Raw genomic sequence first — 18,463 nt, 5'->3', positions numbered from 1 at the left:
GCCATCTGCCTCCCTGAACCCTTCCATGAGGCCTTTTGCTAACATATCGACTACAGACACTCAGAGTCGCCAGAACACGACTGTGACCTGCTTCCCAGGAGGCCAGGAGCAAGAAGACTGAGCCACAGAGGAATCGTGCAGTTCTGAGACAAAGTACGTGGCTCATCCTTGACAGCAGAAACCTACAACACTCACAGACACAGCTGAGGCCGCCACTCAGCCGCCACGAAGGGTGCGCTCTCTAACCACCTCAGAAGCAGCTGAGGAGGGAAAGAGGAGGAGGTCCCGGCACAGAGCTGAGAGCCAGAGCACAACAGGGAGCATGAACCTGCCCCGGAACACGATGACCCGGGAGACAGGAGCGTGAACCCGCCCCGGAGCACGATGACCCGGGAGACAGGGAGCGTGAACCCGCCCCCGAGCGCGACGACCCGACGACCCGGGAGACAGGGAGCATGGACCCGCCCCGGAGCGCGACGACCCAGAAGACAGGGAGCGTGAACCCGCCCCGGAGCACGATGACCCGGGAGACAGGGAGCGTGAACCTGCCCCGGAGCACGATGACCCAGAAGACAGGGAGCGTGAACCCGCCCCGGAGCGCAGTGGCCGGGAGAGGTGCGTCCCTGCTCCAGGCGGGAGCGAGGACACCTGCTGTGCATGATTCAGACGCCACGTGGCTGCTTTCCTCCCCGTCATGAAGGCAGCAGCCCTGCCTGTGCTATCGGAGCAGGTGGCATTTTGGGGACAGGAACTTGTCTTTCTTGTGTCTCCCAATCACAAGGAGCCACATCACATGTAGACCATGAGATTCGACTTCAGGCCAGGCACTCAGCTGGGCTGGGACATTTGAGGTCCGCGGGGTGGGAGTGAAGGTGTGTTACAGGGAATGAATATTCAGAATAAGACAAAAAACTGTGGCACATAAGACAGAAGACTGCGGCACGTAAGACAGAAGACTGTGGCACGTAAGATGATTGCTCGGCAAACAAACTCAACGTGGATGGCAGGTTCAAATATAAAACCTAGAACTGTAAAACTTTCACAAAAAAAAATCAGGAGAAAAGCCGTCGTGAGCTGGGTTGGGTTCAGCCCTGCAGCTCCGGCTGCCTCCCTGGAACGCAGACGGCCTCCCCGCACTGCCGCCACCCGCTCTCCTGCGGCCAACCTGGCTCACCCCCAGGAGCTGGTGACAAAGACCCCAGGAGCCATCTCGGCCCTCCCAGCCACACAGAGCCCACCAGTTCCTCCTTCCCAGTGTAACAGAGTCCAGACACTGCCCCCGACCCCTCTGAGGGCACGGCCTCCCGTCCTCTCTGCCCTCTCTCTGAAGGCACGACCACCCCATCTTCACCGCCCCCCACCCCCCTAAGGGCACAGCCATCCCATTCTCACCGCCCCCCACCCCCCCTGAGGGCACAGCCACCCAGTTCTCAGTGACCCCCTCTGAAGGCACCGCCACCCTGTCCTCACCGCCCCCTCTGAGGGCACCACCACCCTGTCCTCACCGCCTCCTCTGAGGGCACAGCTGTCCCATCGTCGCCACCCCCCGCCGCACAGCTGAACTCTCCCCTCCTGTGCCCACATCTCTGGACTGCCGGGTCCTCTGTTTTCTATTCTCATCCACATACAAGTTCCCTCCTTTCACTTCTAACCAAAACTGTGGCCGGCCGTTTTATGTCAAAACCGCCCCATTCTTGGGTCCTTAATTTTAGCGTGTTTCTTGGGTGGCCGGAGCGTGCTCTGGAATACTACGGAGGAACAGTTTTCTGGAAGCTTCTGGGTGACTAGCAGCTTCCAATTCCCTTCTGCTGCACACCCACAGATCTGCCAGATCAGCTCTTACACTCGAAACTCCGCCCCTCTAAACTCCTTAGAAATTGCCCTATTTTCTGGAAGGTATGTAGCAGGAAAGTCTGAGACCAGCGTGATGTTCCCAAGCTTTCAGGTAACTGTGCTGTTTCTGCCTAGTTGCTAAGACTTTTTATTATTATTAACTTTAAAGGCTTTGAGCAAAGGCAGCTTTCCGGGCGGCATGTGGGACTCCCGCTGCCAGCGTCCCTGTGCCCGTCACCGACACCTGCTCACACTGGGTCCTGCCTGCTTCTGTCACACTCAGCCTTGTCCTGTCATTCCCGTCTCCTCCCACTGCCCTCTGCACTGTGGCTAGAAAACTCTAGGAGGAGCGTCCTGTGACATCAACTGCTCTACTGAAGTGACCTCCTTGATGTTTACGGAAGCATCTGCCCATTCACTACAACCCCACACAACCACACGCTGTTGTGATGCGGCAGACGCTGCGGGCACTGCGGGCACTACGGACACTGCGGGGACACGCAGGCACCGCTGCCTCCCCGACAATGGGCAAGAGACGTGCGGCAGACACACGGCATGGCAGACGGCGCTACCACTGCAGGCACGACCAGCTCGGAGGACCAATGTGTGGGCTGCAGGATCTGGAGGAAGAGCTGCAGGAAGCGGGAAGAGAACGGCCAGGGAACAGGAAGGTCAGGAGTGACCGGGGGAGGCAAAACATGGGCCCCGGCTTGAGAAGCCTCGGCAGGACAATGCCCACGACAAAGGCCTGTGCAGGGAGTGACCTGCTCTGGCCACAAGCCAGTGGCTGAGCGGAGGCAGTGGGTGGTGCAGGGGGCTCCCCGCCTGGACCGGCGGAAGGTGGCGCCTGTGCTGAGGGTCAGGCCTGAAGGGCAAGAGGTGGAGATGAACCGTGGAGCACCAGGAGCACCAGAGCTTTGGGCCTCAGCTTCCAGAGTGTGGGACAACCACCTGCAGACATGGGGGAGAAGCTGGGAGGGTGGCTTGGGAGGTCCACCTTGGGCACATGGAGTCTGGCATGCCCTCGGGACATCCGGGGAGGCCATGTGGCCATGGTCCGTACCTGGGAATCTGGGGTGGAGCTGAGTGTCTGGCTCAGGCTGGGACCAGCACACAGATGTTTAGACCCACAGGGACGCAGGAGTCACTGGGGTGTGTGGGCAGAGACGGGAGGGGGGCTGAGGACCAGACCCCTTGGCACCCCATTGGGGCCCCAGGAGACGATGAGGGGAAGCAGCCAGGGGAGGCAAGCAGGGAACCACATGTGCAGCTGCCCAGAAGCCAAGAGAAGCAGGAAGCGGGTGCTGAGCTACGTGGCCCAGTGAGGAGGCAGGAATGTTCCCCCCCACTGGAGCTGTGGCACGGAAGGCTGGGTGAACTCGCGTGGAGGAAATAGACAGGCTGCCTGCAGTGGGCTCCAGGATGTGGGAGAAGACCAAGGGGGGCCGGAGGCGTGGGCAATGCCAGGGCCACCTCCAAGGCCCAGCAAGGTCTGGAGTTTGAACTGTGAGGCGGAGTGCCCTGCGGTCACCAGGCCCTGCCAGGAGGTAGCGGCTGAGAATGGGTGATGGCACTAGGTGGCCTGGTGGCAGCTGGGGCAGGAAAGCATGGGCTTACAGGAGTTCACTGGGTGGGCAGAGGGATGGGCCACACCAGCAGAGAAACAGCTGCACAGGCAAGGGTTTGAGACACGCTGCGAGGAAGGGGTGACGGCACAGCTGTGCCCACCACACCAAGTGAAGCCCCTGAAACCAAGTCTTATTTGTGAGGTCCGCAGCGACTCTTCTGCCTGCTGTATTTGTGCATTTCTACAAAAGCCTGCGTGGCTCACAATGCGTTTCCTTTTCCTGTGATCTTACGGAATGTTTTGGTGTGATCAAAATCGGTGTTCAATCTGCCGATTTTGGTTTTCACTTGAAAGTCCACTGAGTCACCACGTCCTGGCGGCTGGTGTCCAGCCCTGAGGCTGACCGAGGGCTGCTCTGTGGGGAGGGGAGGGTGCGGGCACCGGCACTGGGGCCAACGGGAAGCCACTCGCGCAGCACACGCCGAGTGGTGGGGGGCCAGCTACGCCTCCTCCAGCTGCCGGCAGGGGCCTGGGAGGCGTCCTGGGGCATCCTCAAGCCTGGTGGTGGAGCCGGTGGGACCCTACACGGAGCGGACGCCCACCTACCCCCACTACTCATCATTTGAGTTATGTTTGGCAAAACCCGGGGTCAATGCCAGTATTTTTCACACAGATCGTTTTCAACATCACACATTTCAGGAAAAGCGGGAATCAGAAGTTCCGTTTGCCCGCTTAGGAAATGCAGTGTAAACGCGAAATCCTCAATCCCACCCCACCTGAGCGCACCAGCCCCAGGCAGGCAGGAGGGTGCCCCAAGGCCCACCTGAACCACAGTGATGTTCAGTCGGCCCACGGTGCCCACGGTGCCTCCGTACTGCAGCTGCTGGGCCGCCTGTGCGTCCAGCTGGACCTGCCGCTGCTGTTGTGTGGGCGTGATGCGGAGGAAGTCCTGCGGGAGCTCGCCGATGTACACCTGCGGGGCCGGGGACCAGAGAGGCAGTGAGTCAGGGTGGGGACACAAAGCAGCCCGATAGCAGCTGCCCCAGCATTCCCGCGACCCGGCCCCACCCCCACCCATTTCCTAATCAAGTCCTGGACTGTGCTCAGCCTCCGTTTCCTCATCTCTAAACCCAGGGGTCACGGGCGTCCAGTCTGGGGCCTGGCCCCCAGCGGCACAGGTGCAGCCCTTACTCAGGAGATCCCCAAATGCAGATTTCTGCTGCTAAAAACGGGTTCCCGTCCTCAAAGCCTAGTCAGGTGGTTTTCAGGTCATTTTAAAGGGTCTCCCTTGCACCATGTGTGCCCATGGCTTCCTTCTCCTTGTCCACAGCTAAAGGCAGGGCCACTGAACTGCAGGTCACTTGGTCAAACAAATGAATGAGACAAAATCTGAACCTCAGGTCTAAAGTGATTTGGAAAACCCTCTGCTGATATACTTCAAATGTTTCTACATGAAACAGCTGAAATGCAAAAGTACCCCAGAACACAGGAAGTAAATTAATTCCAACCAACCACGAAAGACCTCCCCACTCTGCATCCTGTCTCTCCTCGACCCTCTGTCCACCGCGGCTGCCCCTGAGGGGAGGAGAGCGGATGGGCCCGTGTCATGGACTCCCAATGACACGGTGCCAGGCAGGGCTCCAGGAGGTTCTGAGTTCAGCCCTGCATCTGCTGTGCTCTGGCCGCCTGGCACTTCAAAGGACCCCACGAGGGTCTAGCTCCTCACCTGTGCCCCCATCTAAGGCCTGGAGAGCACAAGCCAGTCAGCACTCCACAACCAACGGCAGCAAACAGAAGGGACCCGGGCAACCCAGCACTGCTTCGCGCGGTTACGGACTCAGGCCCCCGGGCCTGGGGAGCGCCCCAACCCGAGCAGCCAGCGCGGTGTGTGCTCAACCGCTCTTCTCTAAGAATCAACACACACTTCGTGCCTTTCCCCACACTTTACCCCGTTTTTGAATGGGACACATCACGAGTGACCTTTGCCCCGTGAGAGAAGCCGTCTTGTGAGAACAGCAGAGCGCCCCGGCTTCACCTCCGGAGGGTGTGGCACAGGCCAGGGCCTGAAGGGACCCCCTGACGGACAAGCAAGGAAGGTGCCGAGGTGCCTGAGGGGAGCGGGCCCATGCCAGGAGTCCCAGGCCAGCCTCCTCCGGGCAGCCTCTCATGAGGCGCTGTACAGCTTACCAGCAAACTCTGGCTTAGGAGGGCGCTGAGAGGCCCCGTGGCACGAGATGCTAAGCACCTGCTCCTGCTGGCACACAGGAGACACTGGGGTACAAAAGGCCAGGGCCCCTCACCTGCCTCCCAAAGGAATTCACAGCCCAGAGCCCTCTCCCTGGGGGACACCTGGCCACGCAGGATGCGCCTCCCTGCCAACTTCACAGGGCCCTGGCACAGCCCATGTCCGCAGACTCTATCACTAGCTCTGTCTGCTCACCAGGAATGGCTTATCTTGCAGAAACAGACTCGTGCTAACCAAGTTCTCGGGATTAATATACACAGGCCAAATTCCTGTTTATTTGTGACAACTGCTTCCTCCGTGCCACACACACAGCTCCGGGGACACGGCAGGAAAAGCACTGCATCTCCTGGGCACACGTGGGAGACAGACAGGCAGCTCGTGTCCTCCTGGGCACATATGCGGGACAGACAGGCGGCTCGTGTCCTCCCGGGCACATATGGGGGACAGACAGGCGGCACGTGTCCTCCTGGGCACATATGCGGGACAGACAGGCGGCTCGTGTCCTCCTGGGCACGTATGGGGGACAGACAGGCGGCTCATGCCCTCCTGGGCACATGTGGGGGAGACAGGCGGCTCGTGTCCTCCTGGGCACATGTGGGGGAGACAGGCGGCTCGTGTCCTCCTGGGCACACGTGGGAGACAGACAGGCGGCTCGTGTCCTCCTGGGCACATATGGGGGACAGACAGGCGGCTCGTGTCCTCCTGGGCACACGTGGGAGACAGACAGGCGGCTCGTGTCCTCCTGGGCACATATGGGGGACAGACAGGCGGCTCGTGTCCTCCTGGGCACATATGGGGGACAGACAGGCGGCTCGTGTCCTCCTGGGCACATATGGGGGACAGACAGGCGGCTCGTGTCCTCCTGGGCACATATGGGGGACAGACAGGCGGCTCGTGTCCTCCTGGGCACATATGGGGGACAGACAGGCGGCTCGTGTCCTCCCGGGCACACATGGGGGACAGACAGGCGGCACGTGTCCCGGAAACAGAAGCATGGAGAAGCTGGTCAGGGAGAGAGTGTGGGTGGTGACAGGGGTGTGTGGAAGTGGGGTTCACAGAGGCCTCTGAGGGAGCACTGTGGGTCCCTGGCTGTTCTGGCTCCGGGCTGTCCTGGTACTTGGAGGCACCCGGCGCTCCGCTCCATCTCCTCACTCTGCGTGTCCATTCGAGACAACGGGACTCGCTCCCAGCTCATTGCTGGGAGAAAATAAAACTATACCCGAAGGCCAGATGATCAAGTGTCATCTCCAACAAAGATTTAACCATCAAACGACAAAGAGGAAACGAGGGCTGTTAACGTAAGCCATGTGGACGGAACACGGAAAGGGGAGAAGCGGCCCCCAAGGATGGAGCTTGTCAGCCCACGCAGCCCGGGGACCGTGGCCAGCACCACGTGGCAAGGGTGCATCCGGCTCCCCGAGATGACGCACACGCACCTCTGGGCTTTCTTCCCCAAAACCCACACCCCGATTGAGAGACATCTGACAACATATCTGACCCGTCAGTCCTCCTCAAACTGTCAAGGTCCCAAAAACACAAGGGAAGCCTGAGACACGGCCCCAGACTGGAGACGGAGACACAAAGGCTACATGCAAAGTGGGGTCCTGGGACAGCAGGGGACAGTCATCGAAAAACCAGGACATCCAAACAAAACCTGGAGCCGGCAGTCACGCCCCAGGTCGGCACCACTGCTGGGAGAGCTGTTCCCGGGGAGGGGAGCGTCGGCCGGGGAACGTGGGTGAGACACACAGGGCCTCTTTGGGCCAGCTTTTCAATTCCACCTAAAACTGAACACTACAAAATTCAAGGTTTTTCAGAAAAATATTCCACTTAATCTAAAGAGAGCAAGAACGAGAGAGGAGTGGGAGGAGAGGGCTTCAGTCCTCCCCGTACAAACACTGGTTATGCAACCTGCTGCCCCGCCTACGAGGGAGAGGCGGCTCGCCGGCTGCTGCAATGCCCTCGTTTCTCAACTGAGAGCGAAGCCCTTCAAACGGGGAGGAGGGAGTTCTACCAGTTCATGCTCCATGAGTCACAGGGGGGTCCAGGTGCTGAAGTAAACCCTATCGTTTCAGTGATGACACTCCGCAAACATCTATTTTGAATTTATTTTTTAAATTCAGTGCTAATCCTAAAATTTATTTTTGTCATATTACGATGGAGGAGATGTTTCAATAGTCACGTACAAATATATGCTGTACCCTGGTTCAAAGGCTTGGAAATATGAAAACAAAAATGATTACTCGTGATACATAATGGATATTTTTCTAGAGTTTTGCTTCCATGTACAAGATGTACATCCTGGCTGGGCGCGGTGGCTCAAGCCTGTAATCCCAGCACTTTGGGAGGCCGAGACGGGCAGATCACGAGGTCAGGAGATCGAGACCAGCCTGGCTAACACGGTGAAACCCCGTCTCTACTAAAAAAATACAAAAAACTAGCCGGGCAAGGTGGCGGGCGCCTGTAGTCCCAGCTACTCAGGAGGCTGAGGCAGGAGAATGGCGTAAACCCGGGAGGCTGAGCTTGCAGTGAGCTGAGATCCGGCCACTGCACTCCAGCCTGGGCGACAGAGTGAGACTCTGTCTCAAAAAAAAAAAAAAAAAAAAAAAAAAAAAAAAAAAGATGTACATACTGAGTTCAACACTAACAAGTGAGTTTAAACGCCTGTGTGAAGGCTGACAATTCCACTTTGGGAACCAGTCCATGTCAGCGCTCGCTTGGGCACGTGACCACGGGATGCCTGCGGCTGCATCCCCTGTGCAGTCAAAACCCCCGTCCACCAGCCAGGCACATCCACCCAGCGCAGGGACACGTGGCCTCACCCGGAGCCGGAAGCCCCTGCCTGGAACACAAGGAGACCGGGGGATGGAGGCGGAGGCACAGCACGACATGCTGGGGGAGCCATAAGGAGGCCTCTGTCGAGACCAGCTCTGGAGGAGCGTTTGAGAATGGAACTCGAGGGACACGGGCAGGGAAGGTTCTTTATTTATACTTTCATATCCTCCTAGTTATTTTTAGAAACTTTTTTAAAACCACATTCGTGAATTACTTTTAAAATAAAAAGGACAGTGAAGGGCTCTCATCCCACAAAGCTCTCTGTGTTTTATCTTCTCTGAAAATAAAAGCTACTTTTATAAATATTAGTCCGTTTTAAATACAGTTTAAAAATGTAACGTCACATTTCTTGGACTTGCTGATTCTCCTCCCCCTGTGGTGCTCTTAGAGGATCACGACGCACGCCTGTGACTGACGACCATTCCTCCCTTGCTGACGCCAGAGCTCAAACCATTGCAGCACCTTTCCACATCAAAGAAAAGAGATCGCCAAAATTCACTTCTAATTTAAAACAATTTCCCTTCAAGTCTAAGTTTTACTTTTGGCACAGAAATAAAGTCTTAATTCTTCTTTTTTTGTCATGTAACGTGTGTAGTCAACCCAAAGCTAATTTTTTCTTTTTAAGCACACAAACAAGCACCCACTGTGAATATTCCTGTGACATGTTTCCAACTGAGAGAGTCGCTGCTTCCTGAGGCCCCACTTTCTGCCCAACAGAGCCCAGGAAGAGCCCTGTTCAGCCCAGGATGTGCAGTCCTGAACACACGCAGTCCTGGCCTCAGTCCTGCCAGGAGACATCAACCTGAGGAGCCGCACCACGGACGCCCCGGGAGCATGGCTGGCCACGTGCGGGCGGCAGGAGGCCAGGGTCTCCTGGCCACTTCCATGACTGGCCCTCTGTGGAGCCTTTTTACACCTTCTCACCATCCCCACCCCATGATGTTGTAAGGCTGTGGAGCTGCTGTTTGTGTTTGTGTGCCATGCGTGCACCTGCACTTGGCACGTAAACACTGCAAGCAAGGCTCTAACGAGTCTCAGCGCTAATGCCAGGTTAGCATAACTAAGTCAAATTAAGTTCAATTAAAAACTAAAACGCTTCTAACACTTCATGACTATGTGCTGAGCAGCGTTGAGTGTAATTTATTTACATTAATTGTAATGTATCAAATCACACGTACAAATAAACAACTTATATAAACAAAGTAAAAACTATCCTTAGTGAACTGAAGCTTTTGCTTGATGTAAGAAAGTACTTTTTAACTGGCTGCTTGGTATGCTTTGAGCAAACTGACATCATTAGCGATGGGCTAAATGCATTTAGTGGAATTAAATCACAAAATGTCAACGATTCTCATTCAATTCTCCGAGCCAGAGTCTCACACCAGCACTGAGGATCCCACACAAACGGCATCCGCGGGCGCCTGCCCACCCTCCCCGCCCACCTCACAGCAGGCCTGAGCTCGCACACGTGTCGTGGGCCTCTGAGAACTTCGGATCCACATGCTGGGGACACCCAGAAAACGCAGGGGACAAGGAAATACTAAGGAACAAAAAATCCAGGAGCTGAGCTGGGGAGGCACACACAGCAGTCAAATCCCAGGAGTTTCCTCCCCCAAGAACCCCTTTTGCCCTCTCAGGGTCAGTATCACCCCCACATTGAGAAAAAGCGTTAAGGGCTGCTGAAGCCACAAAGTCAGCCCATGGAGGCCCCAACACAGAAGCCCAACTAGTGAAACTCTGTACCCCGAGCCCCGGGTTTCACCAGTTCCTAACGCAGCCATGACTCAACGTGACTTTCAGAGCTGGGACCCACAGCAGGAAGACCTGGGCGAGGCTCGTGGCTAAAGGGACAGAGGAAGCTAACGAAACGAGAGAGAAATAAACCCCGTAACCAGAACACCTGGGGATATGGGCGGAAGTCAGTCTCACAAGACTCTTGGGTGAGGTCTGAGGTCTGAGTCTGCTGGGAAGGGAGCTCCAGACTCCGCCAGGGCCCCAGGACTCACATAGAACGGCACAGTTGGCCCAGATGAAGCTGAGAACCTGCAGCCCAGGTCATCGCCAGCCTCCCTGCTGCGTCTGAGGGGCCGGCCCTGCAAGGGGCCTGCTCCACGCCACGGTTCTGCAGGGGAACGTCGGCTGCCAGGTTCACACCCAGGTCTGAGCTCAGTCTGGCCCAAGAGAAATGGCCCATCCACCTGACGCCCGCACACCTGTGATTCCCATCCAGACCCAGGGGGCGAGAGGGCAGGAACGTGCACCAGGGCTGAGACACAGGGCCGCGGGCAGTCGGGATAGACCCTGGGTGGCCCTCGCGGTCCCTCTGCCCGGCTGACTGACCCCTCAGTGCACAGAGCTTCAGAGACTGAAGGGCCGGCCTGCACATGCCCCGCGCTGCACACTCATGGCCAACAGGGGAGCCCCGCAGAGGTGAAGGACTCACCGACGCTCACCGCTGGCCACTGCCATTGCCCTGTAGGTTTAGCATTTTCCAAAATAAGGCTGGAAGGAAAACTGCAATTCCCCACGCCCACCCAGCTGCTGGCTCCCTCACCTACCACCCTTCACAGCACCAACATCCAAAAGCTGCACCAGTCCCCCACCCCACAGCCCCTGGCACTCCAGCCAGCCTCAGCCCTCACGCTCCACGCCAGCCTCCTGGCACTCCCCAAAACCCCCTCCATACAGCCTCGGCCCTCACGCTCCACGCCAGCCTCCTGGCACTCCCCAAAACCCCCTCCATACAGCCTCGGCCCTCACGCTCCACGCCAGCCTCCTGGCACTCCCCAAAACCCACTCCAGCCAGCCTCGGCCCTCACACTCTACGCCAGCCTCCTGGCACTGGCATGTTCAATAAACAACCCTTGAGCAAACAAGTGGCATTTCATGCATCTGCTCTTGGCAAGGCAGCTCCCACGCCAGTGTGGACGGGCAGTGGTGACTGTGTCCCCAGTTCCCACATCCTCCCTGCACAGCCGCTCAGCAGTCCCCTCCCAGGAGCCCTCGCTGAGCACTCATTCGCTGTGCCTTGTCTTACCTTCCCTCTTCCTACCACCCCCTCCCCTCTTCCTTTAATTACACAGAACACAACAGGCGCTTCAAAGCCAACATGCCAGGAGGTTTTCCGGCTCTGCTGAAGTCTCGAAGCGAACACTAGAATTTTCATAAGGGAAGCTGGGAGATGACAGTATTGAAACGAACCCGTGTAAGCTGAAAAAGGGTGAAAGGGAAGAGGACAGGACGGAATGAGAATAAGCATAAATCACAAAAGCTGACTACAGAACAAGCGGCTTTAAATGGGGTCTCCGCCAGGAACTCCATGGCACACAGCCTTGCATCCTAAGTGCTGGGACGGTCAAGCAAGGCAGAGGCGGAAAACCCGTCCTCATTCAGACGAAACAAAAGCCAGTTAAGCAGCGGGCCAAGGGCAGACAGAGATCCAGAGAGGGATGGCGTGTGACACGGCAGGCCCTGGGCGCCGGGCCCGGGGTGCGTGCCGCAGCAGCCTCTGCGTGTCACTGTGTGCCTGAGGCTTCCATGGTAAGGTGCTGGAGGACCCCTGCTCCTGTGGTGCTCACACTTCAGTGGAAGACAAATGGGAAGCAACACGCGTTACACCGTATGCTGACGGCAGGAGGCGCTGTGCACAGAAACAGGGCAAGGCCGGGTGGCAGGGGCACGCGGCACTTCCCGCAGGGCAGCAGGGCAGTCCTCACCAGCACGGTGCGCCAGGGCAGGGCCTGCAGGATCTGGAGACAGTGACTCAGGGACAGGAAACGCTTGCACAGCAGGCCTAACCAGGGGCCTGTTGGGCAGGTCGAGGGACAGTGTGAGAGGCCCAGATGAACAGAGGTTAGGGCCAGGCGCAGGGGCTCACGCCTGTAATCCCAACATCTTGGGAGGCCGAGGCGGGCAGATCACTTGAGACCAGGAGTTCGAGAACAGCCTGGCCAACATGGTGAAACCCCGTCTCCACTAAAAATACAAAAATTATCTGGGCGTGGTGGCAGGCGCCTGTAATCCCAGCTACTCGGGAGGCTGAGGCAGGAGAATCGCTTGAACCCAGGAGGTGGAGGTTGCAATGAGTTGAGATTGCACCACTGCACTCCAGCCTGGGAGACAGAGTGAGACTCCATGTAGGAAAAAAAAAAAAAAAAGGCCTCAGGTGAACTGGGAGGCAGGCCAGGAGCAGCGTATTCAGAACGCAGCAAAGAGGCGGCAAAAACGAAGGAACCGGAGGAAGAGACGTCCACTCCCCGACCGCTCAGCAGCCACTCTGGGAGCCGGGAGGGGGCAGGGTCCCACCTTCGAGGCACTGAGGACAAGGGACCGTCCACCCGGAGGACCATCCACCCAGAGTTCCACACACACAAAAATAGCTGTCAGGACACAGAGAAAAGGCATTTACAAGCAAAAATCAAGCTTGCCAGCAAAGAAAATTCTAAAAGACGAACCTGAAGCTGAAGGAAAGTGACCCCAAATGGAAGGCCTGAGACACAGAAGGGATAAGAAAAGAGATAAACACAGAAGGAATCCAAACAAGCACTGACTCGAGAGAAATAACACGTTCCTGCGGGACGTTCCTGTGGGAGCCCCAAGGGGAGGCAGCGCCCACACAAGGCACAGCAGCACCTGTGCCGGGACGGGGCGGCCGAGGTCTCTGCGTGGATCAGGAGGCGGCACAGACAATGATTAACTTCTTCTTTAATTATTTTTCAGTAGGGCAGCCTCCGGAGCCAGAGTTCACTCAGAGACTCCCTCACGGCAGAAGCTGATTAAGTGCATGTTACCATTTCCAGGAGAGCCCCTGCACTTTCCCAGCACAGTGTGTATGTACTTGAGATAAACAACTGAATTTTTTAAAACTCCGTTTAATAAATCCAAAAGAAGGCAATGAGAGAAAAAGAAACAAGAAAATGTAGGACAAATAAAAGCACAAACGAAAACATCTAAAAAATCTGTAAATCTGTGTATACATCTAGACGTCTATTAACTAGAAAAATGAAACTAGCATGTTCCCATCAAAAGACTTAGACTTCTTAGAGTTGACTTTTCAAAAAAATGTAAAATCAAAGAAGGAAAAAATACTAGGTGAATACTCTCTAAAAGACAGCTGGAGTGGCCATGCCAGTATCAGACAAAATAATTAAAGGCAAAAAGCCTTTATCTTCCAAGAGGCCCATGGGTCCCCACCCAGTGAAGAGATCTGATTTCCAGGCAAGCACAGCAATTTACACCTGTCCACACTCACAACCCGGCCTAAAAAACCCGGCACAAATGTTCACAGGGACCCAGAGAGAAAGGACGCAAGGGCAGGCGGTGAGCGCGTTCCCCACTGGCTCAGGTGCAGCTGGCAGGAACGGACGCCCACCCAGCAACGGCCCGCCTGAGCTGGTGAGTGCCACTGGCTCAGAAACACAGGACGCAGGAAAATCCAGGGGCTCCTCATGACACTCAGGAGAGAAAGTGCACGCACACCTACAAGGAAAACCAATTCTCTCCCTGAGGTATGGGAAGGTGAAGGAAAAGCATTTCACTTACCTTTCCTTCACAAACTGTATTTCAGGACAACAAGCTGACACCGGTTGACGGGGAAAGCTAATCTTTACAAACAATAAACACTGAATAAGTGATGAAGTTCAGAAACTACCCTCTGCCATCCCTAATGAAGTCACCGATTCGGCAGGAATTATCAACGATGTGAAGAGTGAGGGGACCTGGACAGGCACAGGCCTCTCAGGGAGGAGAGGAGGGGCCAGGCCGCCTCCAGCTGGACTCCATGGTCAACCAGCACCTCCAAAAGCAGGACAAGGAGTAGGAGCAGCCTGGACCCGGCACGGCGCACCCACCTCTACCAAAGAGGCCTCTCTAGCCAATGACGCCGCGGTGGCTGAAGGCAGAGTCTCCTACAAACGTCCCGAGTTCTCACTGCAGAATGCAGGGGCTCACACGGTACTCCTTGCGTGCTTTCTGATAATATGCAGACTATATTGAAAAAACGTTATGTTTCCAAAACACTGGCCTTTTTGAAAAGTGAGGGAAGCACTGCACAGGGCTAAAGCATCCCTTAGTGGCTATTCACGGAAACATTATCCTGAAGATCTAAACACGGTAGGATTCTCTCAGAACGATCACGGGCTGGCTAGCTTCACACACGTCCTCTCCACACCTACGCACCCAGGCCCCTGAAGCTCCCTCTACCCAAGGACAAAAGAACCTCCCAGGGCCCCATTAGTGGCCTCTGCTCCTTCACAGCCCGTGGGATCTTGCTGTTTCCCCTCACCACCAGGGTGAGGCAATGGCCAGACCACAGTCAGGGTCTCCCGAGACAGAGTCCTGCCCCCGCACCCTGGGGAGCATCTCTCTCCGCTGGAAAGCCGAGCACCTGCTTAACCTCCTGCCTCCTCAGCACCGCAAGGGTAACAGAAAGTGGAGGACACGATAAATACTGTGTCAAGACACTGGCTAAAGGCCCACTATGAGTTAATTCAGAGGGGCTGGGGTGGCACATGCTCAGTGAAGCAGGCCGGTGCCAAGGCGGGCCCTGCAGTGGGCATGTGCCGGGCAACACTTTACAGAGTGCTGCGCTGACCCGACAAACTCCAGGGCCAAGTCCAGCCCTCCTGTGCCCAGGACCCTCCTGCGGCCACCAGTTCCGACCTCCCTCCATCCTCAGCCCCTGGGGTTCCCTCCTCTCGACCTCCAGACCCCACACCTCTGTTTTCCGTGCACTCCCCTCCCAGCCCACCCCCCAACTCCCATTCCTCCTCCAAGCTCAGGAGAGATGTCACATCCTCACTCCAACACCCAGCCCTGGTGAGGCCACCATTTGCGAACTCTCCTAGCACCTAAGGCTTAAGATCACAGACCCACCGCGCGGTCACCACATGGCTCCACTGTCCTTAGGTGCTGCCATGTCTACCGTGCTGCCCTGTAAGATCCCGGTGGCAGGAACCACCTGGTTGCCCCTGCATCGTGGCCATCCTAAACGTCACAGTCGGTAACGCTGGTTGATTAAGTCACAGGTACTCCAAGCAGCACTCGAGATCCCCGTCGCTGACACCACCTTCTTGGAGACCCTGGCAGTTCCGAGCCAGATCTGATGTTACTGGGCATTTACTGGGCAGCGGGGGTGCCCCTGAAGTGCCTGCTCGTCTACGTGACGGAAACAGCCCAGGAGGCACCAGGCAAGAGGAGATGCTAACAACACCTCAGCACTTGTCAGCACAGGCCCTACGTGCGAGAACATCTCCTGCCGCTCCCACTTCCTCATCGCGGGCGTAGCAGCACTGCACGCCGGTGCCCTCAGAACAGGAAGGGCCTGCCTCCCACTGCTCCGTGAGTGCTCAGCACCTGATGAATTCAAACCCAGCCCTACACCCCAGTGGGGTTCCAGATGAGGGACAAGTTCCCAGGAGGCTGAGGATGTCTCCCAGACCACACAGCAAGGAAGGGGCCATCCTGCCCGGCCACCATGCCCCCCGGCTCTCCAGGAGGACACAAAGGCAGGGTGCCGGTTCCCTTGTTGCTATGAGCCTCCGGTTAGGCAGAAAGAAGCACCTCACTGCCACAACCACCTGCAGGGACTCACTGTGGTGGAGCGGAGATGAAGAGGTGGAGATGCTGACATCAGGGGCCGTCTAGGACCTCTGCCGACCCACAGGCTCCACACCTGAGTCTCTAAAGTGTCAGGAGGTCTCCTTCAAAGTCCTCAGAAAAAGCGTCTATGTCCAAAACCTGGGGCTTCATTCGAAACACAGAAAAAAATGTTCTACCTGAAGAATTCTCTCCTCAGGAGAAACACCAGGACGTGTGGATACAGTGTTAAGGGTGGGGAGCCCTGGTCACCCCTCCACCACGTCCAGTACTGGGCTGCACGAGTGCAGGGACCTTGGAACATCCTAAAAAGGACTTTTTCCGCCCACAGCAGGTTCAGAGCCACTGTTGATAAAAACTGTGCCGCTCAGGACAGCCCGCCCAGCCCAGCCTCAGTGAGTGGCACGGTTTGAATCTTCATCCCCGCCAAATCTCACGCTGAATTATGACCCCCAGCGTTGGAGATGGGGCCTGGCAGGGTGGGCGTGTGGGTCACAGGGACAGATCCCTCGTGGGTTGGTGCCGTCCTGGTGATAGGGAGTTCTCACGAGATCTGGTCATTAAAAGGTGTGTGGCACCTCCCCACCCCCAACTCTCTTGCTGCTTTCGCCATGTGACTTGCAAGCTCCTACTTGGCCTTCTGCCATGACTGGAAGCTTCCAGAGGCCTCCCCAGGAGCAGATGCCGGCACCTTGCTACCTGTACAGCCTGCAGAACCAGAAGCCAATTAAATCTCTTTTCTTACAAATTACCCAGTCTCCGGTATTCCTCTACAGCAATGCAAGAAGGCCCTAACAGTGAGCCCGGAGGCCACTCATGCCAGGAGCCCATCATCTCTGAGTCAGTCTACACCAGCTCTCCTGCAATATTAATGCTATAGAAGAAACTGACAGGCAACCCTCAGGAGAGAATTCAGAGCAGGAAAGGTTCTCTGAAGTTCTTGGCGCCTATCCTCTCATTTGCAGATGAAGAAACTGAGGCTTTGCGCGGTGGCCACTAACTGGGGACACAATTGGGCCCAAGAAGTGGTCACCACTACCCTCCCTCTGTGTAAGGGAGAAAGAGGAAACAGCCTCCATCTATGAGACCAACTAGAGTGTAGGCCCGTCTCCCCCTGGGGGGCCACCAGGGTGCAGGGCCCGCCTCCATCTAGGGGACCATCAGGGTGCAGGGCCCGCCTCCACCTGGTGGGCCATCAGGGTGCATGCCCGTCTCCACTTGGGGAACCATTAGGGTGTGGGGCCCTTCTCCATTTGGGAGACCATCAGAGCTCGGGGCCCGCCTCCATCTGGGCACCATGGGGCACGGGGCCCTCCTCCATCTGGGGACCATTAGGGAGCGCCGCCTGCCTCCTCTGGGGGACCATGGGGCACGGGGCCCTCCTCCATCTGGGGCTCACCACGGGCGCAGGCCCCCTCCCTCGGGGCCGCCTCCCCAAAGCTCTGCCCGGGTGCGACCGGGAGCTCAAGCCTCCCGCAGTGTGGGCACGTCCGTCCCGCCCCGCCCCGCCCCGAGGTGGGGACGCCGCCGCTCCCCTCCGGCCGGCCGGGCGCCCCGCGTACCCCGGGAGAGCCGAGGAGCCGGCCCGCCCGCCGCCGCTGAGCAGTAGCCCGGGCCCGAGGCCCTTCCCGCAGCCGCAGGTCGCCGCCCCCGCCCGACCCCCGCCTGGCGGCCTCACCGGCCCGCGCTGAGTGCTGACGGTGGTCGCCATGGTGCTGCGGCGGCCCCCGTGGCTCGCCGACCCGAGAGTGACTCGCCGGGCGACCTCCTGCGCCCCTGCCGGAGCCTGCGACGGACACAGTTGTCACCTCGAGGCCGCCGCCGCCACAGTCAGCTGACAGGCGCCGCGCCCCGCCCCCGGGGCCACTCCACTGCGCAGGCGCCGCTCCAGGTACGGCCCCTTCCGGCTCTCTCGCGCACGCGCGCTCCAGTGTCGGGCAGGCACAGCCTCTTGCCCGGCGCCTGCGCAGCCGCTCTCTCCGCGAGCCCCGCAGCTCAGCGAAATGGCTCCCGGCGGGGCCGTCTGCGCATGCCCAGTCGTGACGGCCGTCGGCGCGGACCCGAGTGTGGCGGCGCTGCAGTCTGGGCAGTTTGGCTCCTCCTCGGTCCTTGCCGAGTGGCGGCAGGACCTGGCCACCTGGCGGGGGTGACCTGCGGCCGTGCGGCCCGCTCGGAGAAGGGAGGGAACTGTGGCCCGGAACAAACCAGGGGCAGGCCCGACATCCCCTCCAGCGCGATCTTTCCCTCAGCTGACTGCGGGAGGAAGGGCCTTTCTGTTGCAAAGGGCTAAAGATGGGGCGCGGTTCCGCCCCGGGGCGGCTGCCGGCTGAACGGAACGGGGATGGAGCCGCTGCCAGAAGAGCCCGAGTTCGAGCCCGCCCTGCCCT

At 57.8% G+C, this 18,463-nt stretch overlaps 2 protein-coding genes across 2 annotated transcripts in view; one reads left to right on the top strand and one right to left on the bottom strand.

Moving 5' to 3' along the window:
* The window catches only part of TOLLIP (toll interacting protein), a 31,542-nt gene extending 13,697 nt beyond the window's left edge, over positions 1-17,845 (bottom strand). Inside the window, 2 exon segments of the mRNA NM_001261271.1 lie at positions 4,224-4,373; positions 17,755-17,845. Coding sequence (NP_001248200.1) covers positions 4,224-4,373; positions 17,755-17,787 — 183 coding nt within the window. The 5' untranslated portion in view covers positions 17,788-17,845.
* Positions 44-9,579, top strand: LOC144334032 (uncharacterized). Its single transcript, XM_077961644.1, has 2 exons — positions 44-2,504; positions 9,198-9,579. Exons 1-2 carry the CDS (start codon positions 2,283-2,285, stop codon positions 9,426-9,428), a joined length of 453 nt encoding a protein of 150 aa, XP_077817770.1. The 5' UTR covers positions 44-2,282; the 3' UTR covers positions 9,429-9,579.
* Positions 17,846-18,463: the final 618 nt, after the last annotated feature.

The sequence above is a fragment of the Macaca mulatta genome, chromosome 14, assembly GCF_049350105.2.
Source record: "Macaca mulatta isolate MMU2019108-1 chromosome 14, T2T-MMU8v2.0, whole genome shotgun sequence".
In the NCBI taxonomy this organism is placed as follows: domain Eukaryota; kingdom Metazoa; phylum Chordata; class Mammalia; order Primates; family Cercopithecidae; genus Macaca; species Macaca mulatta.
Note: the sequence above shows the minus strand (reverse complement) of the source record. Positions and strands in the feature narration are given on the sequence as shown.

Coding starts and splice junctions, on each gene's coding strand:
- LOC144334032 (XM_077961644.1), top strand. CDS start 2,283: ATGCGGCAGACGCTGCGGGCACTGCGGGCACTACGGACACTGCGGGGA. Junction 2,505..9,197: donor AACGGCCAGGGAACAGGAAG/GTCAGGAGTGAC, acceptor TCTGCCCAACAG/AGCCCAGGAAGAGCCCTGTT.